Here is a 13,796-nt window from a genome sequence, read left to right on the forward strand (position 1 = left end):
CTGCTAGTGAAATATCACTGTGAAGGCTCAGTCTGATGCTGACTACTTTCTGAAGTGAAAAAGAAACAATCAGCGCCTTTCAACAACATTTAGATAAACGTATTACCTCTCACAGGGGAAGTCAAGTACAGACAAGTTCTTGGGCAACAGACAAGCCTGAAGACCTCAGTGGAATGAAGTTCACATAGGAATACCCATGTTTCCATGCCGTATAATCCACTGAGTAAAGAATAGGGTGTTCTGTGAGTTTCAAATTGTTCAGTGTTATTCTGTTACGATTCTGATTCTACATCTTTGAACTACCTGCCAAGTGTGTCAGATAAATGAGTTTGGCTCCTCAGTTGGATACCCTACGCATACAGCATAAATAAAAGCTAATCAACACCTTTTCATAACAATGAAAAGCGTTACTACAGGGCAGAAAAAAATGTGCCCCCTGCTTTGTGGTGACTGAAGCTGTATTTTACAGTGGAGAATCCATTTCTTAATGTTTACAACAATTTGTGAAAGCTTTCACTGTAATATCATATAATCTCATTAAAAATACAAGGTGATCTGGATTTGAGTGCTAAAGTAGTCTTGGAAGTTATATTAACTTTTATATTACCTCTTTTTTTTTTTAAGTAAATAGAAATGAAAGGTGAAAGAACCTCACTATTTTCTTAAGTGATCCACCCTTTGCAGGAAACGTACCAGAACTGTTAGTGAATTGTTGCAAATAACACCTACTGTTGTTTCAAAATATCAGTTACTAACATCCCACAAATCTGTGGGATCCTACAGGAAAAAGGAGACATAATATAAATAAGAGTACCTCTCTCTTTACTTGAAGGCAATGCAATCTTAATGCCATGCACTCTCAATTTATACAATAAAAAAGGAACATGTTCACTAAGGAAAAGAATAACTGTGCATGTCAACAACTTCTGCTTTGGGGCTTCAAATGTCAAACTTGATCTACACATAGAAAGTGAACTCGGTGGTAAACAGATTATGTAGAAAAATCAAGAATAGTGATTTTAGGGACATATCTTCTTATAGTATTTGACCTTGCTTAAATTGACAGGGGCTTGGCCTGGGATTATGAGCTCACTGGAAAGCTGAATGAAATAATCTGGAAAGAGGCTGTCCCATTGATTACTGCCTTGGAGACACCCAGGAGAAGTGCAGTAAACACAGCCCAAGGCTACAAAGGTTAGAGCCTCTCCCTTCAAAAGTGGCCCACAAGGATAACTTCATAGTATTATATAGAATCTTAGCCTAGAACATGTGTGTATTTATAAGCGCATATGCTTCTGAAAAACATAGTAGAACTGAAGACTACATTTTAATGCAACTCAGTTTAAAAAGAGAGAGAAAAGATGAGACTTCCTCCCTTACCTACCATTTTTGTTTGTTTGTTTTAAAAATACAGAAGAGCACTAATTCAATGAAGGAGTATCGCTTAGTGAAGTTTTCAAGCATAGCTACAGAGGAATAGATACCACCAAAACTGGGCTATTTGAAGAAAGAGATATATTTGTTCTTAACTTCTGGATATTTTTCCAGCTTGCATTTCACTATATTTATTATCAAAATGGCAACACTTCACTATTCTTCAGAAGGGAGAGAAGAATCCATTGATTAAAATAGAATCAAATATCAAAAAATCATGTCTAATGGATCAAGTAAAATAAGTACCTAAATATTTCTAAAACACGAATATTTTAGAAGCTGAATTATTTTCAAGTTTCTAGAAGTCTAATTTATAGTACCAATTCCAATCTTCCACTTTCCTCATTATTATCTTTTACACGAACCTTTATTACCTTATTAATTTACTTAGGATAAGGACATTCATGAAGTCACATAAGCTCTCAAAGTGAACATGAGCAATCTTTTCTCAATATTACTCAGCTAGGAGCTCAGTAGTCACTATTGGTCAAGAATTAAAGGAGAAGGGACTGAAATCTGGCCAGGTCTGGCATGACATTAAATGGATACAGACGACCAATAAGCAAATGCCTATTATTGGTAACAAGGGGCAGGGACTGTCTGTATCTTAAGGTAGAAAGCAATGTTTTGCATCTTAAGGCTTGGCTTGCAGGAAGAGTTATGAAAGACATGGTACCTTTCCTGCATGGGGAGCACAGGAACTTCAGAGCCTTCGTTTAAGATCCATTTGTTCCTAAGACCTATATGTTTATAAGTGTGAGTAAGTAGTATGTGATGCTCCTTGCCCCAGTGGAATGCATGAGAAACACTCCTGCAGTGATCATATTTAGAATCACATATCTGGAAATGTTTTTCAGATAACGAATTAATAATGTATGTAGGATAAGCCAGACATATTTGAATGAAATCAGGCAACAGCTGATTAGTAACACATGAAAGGAGGCCACACACTCTTAATTTTACAGAAGGACTCCTTCCTCAAAAACCTACTGGAGCTCTTCTGATTCTCAGCGGGTGGAGAAGTGCTGGTTAAAGAATTCTTGGATATCTTTCCTCACTGAAAGTATGCACTGCCCAGGTATGAATTTGGAGAACTAGTTAACACAATCATCAAAAGAAATTTTGCAATATCTGGCAAATGTGCTACAGGGATGTCATGGTGCATATTTAAATGGAAAAATGACTTTTTAATTCAGATGAATCACCAGGATTCCTGGAACTCCAGAACATGAGAGTAGTAATTAAAGTCTCTCCTTCTAGATAGAATTTTGCTACTTTGGAAAATATCCCGGAAAATATTCATTTGGCCAGAAATATCATCTGAGTTTCATTCAGAATTAGAAATAGCTTTTTTCTTCATTTGTTCATTTGAAAATAATCTACCTTGACTATTATAAAGTATATCAGATTCATATCCAGTTACAGATAGATAATACGATATTGTTATTCTCTTTTCTTCTTTTTTTTAATGAACAAAAACAGTAACTGAATGAGTCAATTAGGGAGAGATTTTCTAGGAAAGTATGCAGTCAAAAGTTCTTTTTTTTGGTACGATACGTGTCTTAATTGAATGTGAGTCAGCAATCTTTATGAAAATAATAGCAGTATATGGCAAATTATTATTTAGAGAATATATACCCTAATATAAAAAGTTGAACTGAATGTTGTCTAACTTTTATAAAAACTAAAGGATGTAGAACATGAGAATATGAAACAAACACAGGGAAAACTTTTGGAATGAACAATTTATTTCTTAATAATTTCTATAAGGCAGTCCGAATGTTAAGAATTAATAAAAAAGACTAGGCTGGAAGCATTTAATTTCACCAAAAACAAATTCTCTATAGTGTTCCTTTACATCAAACCTATAATACTAAATGCTCCCTTAAAGACATTTAAAAACATTTGAAATAACTTCAGTAAAGTTCTAAAAACTTTAAAAAATTCCATAAGGACTATATTACATAAAAAAAAAAAAATCGTGTCATAATTGTACCTTGCAGTTGCAAAGGACACCAGTGTTTGAAATTCTGCTTTATTTTCTACAGTGACTTCAGCTCCTTTACCTCAAGAAAAGACCATTCTCCTCAATAATTTGGCAAAAATATTATGTATATCTGCCCATATTGACTTATTTTTATCAAGTTATATATAGTAAGATAATGAGTGAAAATAAGTTTTCTCTGTGTTAAAATATTAGTATGGGAAAAGACATAAAAAACACACATAAAACTGAAAATATACTTCCATAATATATTAATAGAGGATTATTGTCATAACATATGAAGATTTGAAGCAATCAATAAGCAACTCAGTAGAAAAAGAGGCAATTCATCATAAGTGAAATATAGTCAATAAATATATGACAAGCTGTTTATCCTCCAATAAAAAATAATATTTAGGCATAGAAAAATTTTTATCCTATCAAATTAGTGAAAAAAACCTTTTAAAATATCATAAAATATATTGTTGGGAAGAGTATAAGGAAATAAAAACTCGCATACACTGAATATTACTAATACTTATAAAAATGTGCAAAAAAATAGAAGAATGCTTATTTCACATTGTTGAAAAATAAAAAATGAAAATAATCTAATCAGTAGGTTGATTAATTAATATATATCATGATGTAATGCCAGGAAGCTTTGACCATGACATATATTACTATATTTATTTGTTTGCAAATTGTTCATTTACACAAGCTCAATAAAGGCAGAGAACCAATCTAAGTTTGCATACTTTTGCATCTTAGCGTTACAAACCTAAGTGTAAATTGACTGAAACATGCTTAACGTGGAGCCACAGCCAGGTTTCTATAACAATTCTGCAACTCACACAATTGTCGCTCAAATATTTCTCTCAAAAATTCGTCGTTTTCTTCTAAGACATTTATGAGAAGAGTTTGTTACCTTTCTACACACTAGAGATAAATAAATTCAAGAACAATAACTGATGCAGAAAATGCATCTTTTCTCCATCTGCAGCTACCCCGCGAAGGCCTTGTTGCCTTTTAAGTTGTACGGCCTCCTCAGAAGGAGGTGATGCAGGAGAAGGACGTGAAAAATGTGTCCTGATGGTGATGCAGGAGAAGGACGTGAAAAATGTGTCCCATCCTTCTTTGGCTTTCTTCCCAAAAGATAATTTGAAGAGGCAGATACTAATTCACATTTAAAATTATGTCTAGAAGGCACTGTAAATTACAAAATTTAAATTTCCAGGAATATCAAAACTTCCATTTACTGAGCTTTCACCCTGGACTTCTCTAAACAGGGCACCTGTTTGAACTAGGATGATTTTTCTAAACATAGAAATTTATTATTGGGGAAGATTACTTCATTTTACATCTTTTAAATCAAGATATCTTGACTTATCAATTTTATTCGACCCAGAATGGTTCTGGTTGCGTTTTCATTAGCTTCCTTTGTTAGAGTTACCTTAACAAGATCACCTTAAAATGAACACTAATAATGGTATTTGAAATTTATAATCTCACAAGGGAAACTAACAATACATTGACTCTTAATTTGCAAGAATTATAGAAAAAAGGAAGACTAAACAAGTCAATTGGTCATAACAAGTTAACATAAGAGGACTATTGTATACTCTAATGCTTGACCTCAATGCCTCATCTCAGTGTTCAAGTTATTAATTGCTCAAGATAGAGAAAAGCTCAGTTTTGGAGGGGGACTTAATTAAACCCTTTTGAAGGAAATTTGTTTCTTTTCCACATATAAGTTCTTGAACTGAGACCTTGAGATGTCCACTTGCATACCATCCTTTAAAAAAATAATTAGATTGTGATAACACATGAAGGCTTAAAAATTCCTTTCTTGAAAAAGTTATATTCATCTTCCAGCAGTCCTGGTTTTATGCCTTACTATGCCAACCAAAACTTTTGTATTCTAAGATGGTGACCTCACTTTGCACAGTTCTGTGGTACCTGGCATCAGGATACAGTTCCAATATACATACATTTCAGTTAACATGCTACAGGGTAGAGTGAGTGCTGACTGTGTCCTGTTCTATTTTCAACCTGTCTGGTCAGTTTCATAAAAAAGACACCAATATTATGAAATCGAGTATTCTGAGGGGAAAATTTTACCTAACAAATCAGAATGGATTATTCTAATGTCTACATTGCTCTTTGTCTTACTGAGGACTATGAAAACTTAAACAATAACAAGAAAAGACAACGAAACCGGTGGGCTTGTTGTAGTTCAATAGATTGGATACTGAGCTAAATTATTTATTTTTATTTATTTTTAAATTATAGTTGACATACAATTCTGAGCTAAATTCTGACCTGATTACTCCCATAGAATCAATGCAGATAATTGATGTCAATCTAATATCTAATATCATAATGTTGGTTTGCAAAAGATGGTGAAGCACATTCCTAGTTCCAGCTAAAGTTAGTACCTACCTCAAAGCCAGGACTCAGAGGAGACTGAAACATGAAGTTGTAAGAGCAAAAAGCAGGCAAAGGATCAAAATAAAGGGAAGAAAAAGACAAGAAAACAGTGTTATTGGGGGGAAGGCAACACATGTTACTCAATAACGTTTTACATAAGTTACTTTTAAGAAAAAGTAAAATATACTAAAATGTCTCTGTGGCTACAGGAGCATCTGAGTTAGAAACCGCTTTTTAACACTGAAATAAAACTATAGAAACTAAGTCAAGATTTCAAAAATAGTTTACAGTTGTGAGCTGGTAAATGCGAAAAAAAACCCCACAAAATATCATGGTGTCAGTGATGAGAGACGGATCTTTCATCTCGTTGAAAATAAATTATAGTCAGAATGAAGTATTTTTGACCTTTAAGCGAAAGATTAAATTTTCTTCATAATAATTCATCCTCTCAATGAGAAAAGAAAGAAAAAGGTCATCAAAGTAATCAAATGTTATACAGTTGTTATATGCCTGAAGGCAAGAATAAGCTGATGAATAATCAGTTTCAGTCAGTGGTTTACAAACCTGGAAAGTCCAATAGTAGGTTAGAGTTTTAATGAAAGAAATATGTCTACAGTGTATTTTTTGCTCATTTTAAAGTCTTTGCTACATATCATTGTTTTCTGTCTGATTTCATTCAAAGTTGAAATATAATTCAAAATTGAAAAGGTTATTCTAAAGCTTTTTAAGAGGTGTATCATCAATGAAAAAAATGTAAGAAACATCTTGGTTAATAGACAACACATATCTGGTAACTTATATTGACTATGCTCTTTTTTATCCCTGTTTCATCAAGCTTTTTTGGGCAGCTCTATCTGTTAACTAGAAAACATGAATCAAAACTAAAATACAGTTGACTTTTTCTTAACAAAATGCATGACTATGTTTCGAAATCAGTGATATTCCCAGTGTTGAATAAACTATTGCACTTTGAGAAAAATCCTATTATCTGTTCTCTGAATCCCCATATCCTAATTTGCAATCTATAGCTAACCCATTTTGTAAGAGACATTGAGAAGTGATGTACACTTAGACTGAGGTTCTCCCAAGATTGTTACCTAGTACCTGTTACATTTCTGGGCTGACTTGAAGCATGTGCAGAACTCGGGCAAAAACTGATCATTTGAACAGATCTAAATATGACTTTTAAGGAAGAATTATGACTCTGAATATAGTTTTATGGAACATTTTCATACAGAGGTGGCAAAGCTTTCTCTTTGAGAGAGAAAATCAATCAAGTTTCTCAATTTCCAAAATAAGATATCCTTGTCATCAATACATCTGATATCCAAAGCTCATGATTTTCCTTCAGCTTGTAGTACCGAATACCTTCACTCTGGGCTCTCAGCAGAATTCAACTTCAGTTGAGTGCTGTTCAATTCATGATATCTGAAGATGGCCTATGCAACATGTATTAACTAGCTTATTCATCTACGTGACCATTTCTCAAAGTGCATGTTTCTTTCTCTTAAGATATTCTCAGATTTTATGAGAAAAAGCGATTCCATATTTGAGTCAGTTTAAGAATACCGATTTCATTATTCCAAGACTCCTGAGAGTCATAATTATGCTTAATTAATATTGTGATGTGTAATACTTGGATGGTTGGATGGGCCAAGAAGCACTTCCCAATCTTATCTGACTAGGAAAATCTTTCTTTACAGAATATTTTATAGGAATATTATTTTGAAAAAAAAGTTCTGGGAAATACCCAGCTCTATCTTTCTACCTTGCTATTGAGTTAGAATTACCCGAAATGTCCATAGAGCACCAAGAAAAAGAGGGTCATCTATTCCTTTGGTAGTTGGTTGTAAAATCATACTATAGCTTTGTTTTTATGTTTTCCTCTTGAAGGGAGATCATATGAATTACTGTTTTGCATGTGTGATGAAAACTACTTTAGAAAACAATGTTTATTTTGCAAATGAACACTATGGACTTTAAGATGACGTGTTACTTTTCCTTTAGCACCCAAAGAATTTATGTTTCCTATTATTGAATAATGTAATTTCTATAACCCTGTTTTATTTTAATTGATAGGAATCTCAGAACTAAATTTACTTATCAATTATTCTGATATATTTTTCTCACATGACCTATGAAGAAACCTAATAACTTTATAACTTGCTATTTGTTTCTAACTTTTAGCGTATTATGAATAAAGATGTTAAAAACATGCTTGTAACAAATACCACTCACATTAGCACTCCTCAAAAATGAAATACTTAGGTATAAATTTAACCGAATATGTACGAAATCTATATGAGGAAAATCAAAACTCTGATGAAAAAAATAAAAAAACTAAATAATGGAGATATGTCCATTAATAAGAAGTCTTACTTTTGTTAAGATGTCTGTTCTTCCCAACTTGATCTACAGATTCAATGCAATCTCAATCAAAATCCTAGTAAGTTATTTTAGAACCAAAAACTAATTCTAAAGTTTATATAGAGAGGGAGAAGACCCAGAATAATCAAAATGATATTAAAGGAGAAGAAAAAAGTTGGAGGACTGACACTACTGGACTTCAAGACTTACTATAAAGCTGCAATAACCAAGACAGTGTGGTATCGGTGAAAGAAAAGACAGACAGATCAATGGCACAGAATAAAAAGCCCTAAAAGAGACACCCATAAATACAGTCAATTGATCTTTGACAAAGGAGTAAGGGCAATACAATAGAATAAAGACATCTCTTCAACAAGTGGCACTGAAACAAGTGGACATCACATGCAAAAAATGAACACAGACCTTATACACTTCATAAAAATTCACTCTAATGGATCATAGATCTAAATATAAAATACAATATTCTAAAACTCCTAGAAGATAACATAGAAGAAAACTTAGGTGACATTGGATATGATGATACCTTTTTAGATACAAAACTAAAGACACAGTCATGACAGAAATTATTGATAAACTGGACTTTATCAAAATTAAAACCTTCTCTTCAAAAGACAATGTTAAGAATAATTAGAAGACAAGCTACAAACTGGAATAAAATGTTTGCAAAAGACATCTGATAAAGGATTGTTAGCTAAAATATACAAAGAATTCTTAAAACATAACAATAAGAAAATGAACTCAATTCAAAAATAGGCCAAAGACCTTAACAGAAACCTCATCAAAGGAGATATACAAGGCAAACAAGCACATGAAAAGGCACCCCACATCAAATGCCATGGGGGAAATTCAAATGAAAACATCAATGACAGACCATTACACAGTTATCACAATGGTCAAAATCCAGAACACTGACAACTCCAAATGCTGGTGAGGATGTGGAGCAAGAGGAACTCTCATTCATTGCTGGTAGGAATGCAAAAATGATACAGTCACTTTGGAGGACAGTGTGGCAGTTTCTTACAAAACTAAACATACTCTTATGAAACAATCCATCGATCATACTCCTTGATACTTACTCAAAGGAGTTGAAAACTTCTGTCTATACCAAAACCTGCACACGGATGTTCATAGGAGGCTTATTCATAACTGTCAAAACTTGAAAGCAACAATATGTTCAACAATAAACTATGGTACATTCGACAGTGGAAAATTAATCCACGCTAAAAAGAGATAAGCTGTTAAGCCACGATCAGACATGGAGAAACCTTAACTGCATATTATTATGTGAAAGAAGCCAATATGAAAAGGCTACATACTGTAAGATTATCAACTACATGACATTTTGGAAAAGGCAAAACTATGGAAAGAGTAAAAAGATGAGTGGTTGCCAGGGGCTTGGTGGAGGGGAGGATGGATGAATAGGCAAAGCACAGAGGATTTTTAAGGCAGCAAATATACTCTACAAGATACCATAATAACGAATACATGTTATTATACATTTGTCCAAACCCATAAAATGTATGACACCAAGAGTGAGCCCTGACATAAACTATGAACTTTGAGTGATTATGATGTGTAAGTGCGGGTTCATCAGTGGTAACGCATGTACCCCTATGCTGAGTGATGTTGATACTGGGGTAGGCTATGTATGTGTGGGAGCAGGAATATATGAGAAATTCGTATACTTTCTCTCAAATTTTCTGTGAACTTAAAAGTCCTCTAAAAACATTGTCTTTAAAAAACAAAACAAAAACAAAAAAAAATATGTTTGTATGTATCTTTCTGTGCACATCTATGCACATTTCTGTTGAATATATACCTAGGAGTAGAACTGCTGAATCATATGATGTGCCTATGTCCAGCTTTATAAGATAACTGCCAGGAGACAACCTTGGAAAAGCAGCTTCCCAAAGTTGTTGAATCAATTTACATTCCCAGTAGCAGCGTATATGAGTTCCAGCAGCTCAATAGCTTCACCGATACTTCTTATTTTCAGTTTTTTAGTTTTTTTTTTTTAATGTCAGACATTCTGGTATAGTGATATCTCTCTGTAGATTTAACTTTAAGCTCCTTGATAACTAATGATGTAAAGTTTACTTCATGCTTATTGGCTACCTATTTTTGTAAAATGTTCAAGTACATTGCCTACACAGCAAGGGGTTGTCTGTCTTCTAACTTTTTTGTAGATGTCCTTTATACATTCTATGGGAGACTTTTATAGGATGTATACATCGAAAATACCTCCTCCCAGTCTGTGACTTTACTTTGACAAAAATAATTTCCTAATTTTAATAATGCCCAGTTTATCAATCTTTTCCCCTTGACATCAGTGATTTGAGTCCTATTTTAAAAAGCTTTTCTCACTCCACATTCTTGTAGATATTTTCCTATTGGTCCCAGAAATATTTGTTGAAAAGACCATCTTTTTCTCACAGTAGTGGGATCCCTGTCATAAATCACTTGGCCTGTATAGCCATGTAATTTCTGGATCTCTCTAGCCTGTTTCACTGGTTTATTTTTCTGTTCTTGTCTTAACTGTGGCTTTATAAAATGTTTGAAAATTCTCCAATTTTGTTCTATATCAGGGGTTCTCAAATTCAGCACTGTTTGACATTTTGAGCCTGATGCTTCTTATTGGAGAATCTGTCCTGTGCATGGATCTCTCTGTGATTTCCTTCTTTCCAAGACATTGGTCTCTGAAATCCTGATTGCCTTGAGTGCTCTTGGGCACCTTCAAATATTGTTTTATTCTATTCTGTTATATTTTATTCAGTTTTTACAATGGTCCCTCTCAGGACAGTTGATCTGATACAAGCTTCTTCGTAGCTAGGAGCAAAAGTTCTAGAACAGATTGTTAACTTTTTGCCTTGTCTTGCATAACATGGTTTCAAATGGCTTTAACTTTTCCTAAGTATCACAAGAACATTTGTAAGTAAAAAAAAGATGAGTAAAGTACAGAGAAATGATAGGATCATTTAATCCCAACTTCTACAATTGTCTGAAAGTCTATAAAATTGATATAATCTTAATATGTATACTTATATGTAATGATACAATATATTAGTGAGTCTGATTTAAGGACTTCCTGAGTTTTTATTGTTTCTTTCTAATACTGGCGATGATTTACAAAAAGATATACATCCTCACATAACCATCTGTCATAAATTTACTACATTTTGAATTTTCTCAAGAGATGAACCGTTTTATGGTTGGTATAATGGATACAGTTTACTGCCAAAATTGATGAAAGACAAAGCTCGTCATATGATTTATGCTGTTATCCTTTTTTTCCCATCTTAGCAGCATTACAGAAATCTGAGATTCAACTTATGTGCCAAAAATGAATAAATGAAATTACTAGTGTCTTAAATCTGTATGTGAAATACTGATTTTGCAGCCAAAATAGGCAATCAAGTCTGGAAGAGAAAAATCATTTTCTGAGATTTGAGAGAAAATCTATACACTCATCAAGGCAGACCTGCAACATGGATGATCCAGTGGTACCAATACACAATGCCATTATCCTTTTCAGAAATGGAAAATATCTTTTATTGTACAAAGAACTAAAAGGTTTCTCTATTGTTGCCATAATAGTAACTTTGACTAGGCATTTACTACAAATTTTAAATTACAGTTACTGGTCTTTCATGTCTTTCCCAGGGATGTTACACTCCAAGCATGCCTGGGTAAAGAAGGGTGTTTTGCCCTACATAAAGTAGCCGAGGCATGACTCAAGGCAACTGGGGAATACATGCCCTCCTCAAGGTGGATCAATTTTCTTCTTTTCTCAGGAATTGAATAAAATGATACACAGAGGCACCCCACGAGGGCACAAAGGGTTTTGATGCATGTAAAACAATTTTGAGACTCAATGTGTCAGTGTCACAAGCATTATTTCCAAAGGCATTTCTCATTTAAAGGTTATCTGTACGGCATTTTATACAAGGTTATGAACGTTTATGATAAGATTTTCAAAGTATCTTATGGCCTTAATATTTTCTCACTTCATAAATATCTGGTCTGATCAATTTTAAAAGCATTCTTGACAGACATTGGTTAAAATCTGAGTTTTAAAAATATATTTTTAACCATTCTATTACAAAAATTTCTATTCAGAATTAAAGCACTAACTAGTGAATTCAACATTTGATGTAAAATATAGCTTGTAATCACTTAATTCAAATAATTAAAAAATAATTCAATTTACTTACATAAAGCAATTAAATAATTTGATTTAAAAACACAAAACCTGTGTTAAAGACTACAGTTATATAACCTAAACAATATTTATATATAAATTATATATATTTATATATGTATGCATGTAATTTAAATATATAATGTAATTTATAATATTTTAAATTATATACATGATGTTTTGAAGTGTGTACATATTTAAACACTTGTGTATATATGTATATACATACATATGTGTATATATTATAAAAAGCTGACATAGATTTAAAAACAGAATCTTCAATATTAATTATCTAGATTCTAATCTAACGATGAATGACTTTAATTAGAGCTTTGGGTTTCTTGTGAGATGTTAAATAATTTTTAAAAAAATTTTCTGGTAAAATTGAAAACAATACACAATTAATTTATAATTTTGTTTCTTAAACTTCTTTTTAAATGTGTCCTTTAAACAGTATGACTCTCAATATGACTCTCCTTAAAAACAAGAGTAACCGCTATAACTTGTAAAATCACTACTTATAAAAATTCAAACTAAATCAACGAACTTCAGAGTTGGGAAGGTGACATGAGAGTTATTTCATAAAGTACATAACTTTTGATTTAAGCACCTTTCAGTAAGAACATCATGAATTTCAATTAAAACAGCTTTATGGAATAATATATAATCACACATATATATTCTGAATAGTTACCAAAATATATTCTGCTAGTTATTGGTGAAATTTAGTACCTGCCTTCTGTCAATAGGTTCACCTGATAAAGGTCTGAAAACAAAAGAAAATCCCAAAAGAAAGTCTTGGAAAAACAAAGTATGGAATTTTCTTATTTATCAAAACCAGCATTCATCTGAATTATATGTCTGGCTTATGCTATCACATATTAAAGTGATATAAAGATCACAATAAAATATTTTCCAAACAATGACCTAATTAATACAACTTTTTAGAGCTATCTTAAAAATGTATTGCCCTTCTCCACTCCAAGAAGGATTTAACCTAAAAGTTTTAGTACTTTTTAATTTTTTCTTTAATTGATTTTTATAATAGCTAGAGTATAAAGAGTGTTTGTAATATCCATTGGGGGACAGCATAAAATATGGGAAACTGAAAGACTCACATTATTAATTTATTGCAGAAAAATGTTCTCATTTTAAATAATTACCACATGTTTTACTTTGTTTTGAATGTTTGGAAAATCCAAATTTAATTTTCCTAAAGAAGAATATTTAAGTCATATCCATAAAATATATATTTTAGAGCTAATGGGACTATTTAAAGTATTGTGTCATTTTTCTCACGGTATTTGTCAATGTTGTCACTCTGACAATACACTGGAATGTATGTCAGTATGCCAAGCAATTAAA

General features: G+C 32.5%; 1 protein-coding gene across 3 annotated transcripts in view; it reads right to left on the bottom strand.

Moving 5' to 3' along the window:
• Positions 1-13,796, bottom strand: part of PRKD1 (protein kinase D1) — a 277,719-nt gene that overhangs the window by 60,034 nt on the left and 203,889 nt on the right. For 2 of the 3 annotated variants that reach the window (XM_039870448.1, XM_039870450.1), the window contains one exon: positions 5,858-5,881. The exons of the other annotated variant lie outside the window; for it this stretch is intronic. In XM_039870448.1, coding sequence (XP_039726382.1) covers positions 5,858-5,881 — 24 coding nt within the window. The remainder of the gene's footprint in view (positions 1-5,857; positions 5,882-13,796) is intronic. 3 annotated transcript variants of the gene reach the window in all.

This window comes from Pteropus medius, unplaced genomic scaffold, assembly GCF_902729225.1.
Source record: "Pteropus medius unplaced genomic scaffold, Ma_sr-lr_union100, whole genome shotgun sequence".
NCBI lineage: Eukaryota > Metazoa > Chordata > Mammalia > Chiroptera > Pteropodidae > Pteropus > Pteropus medius.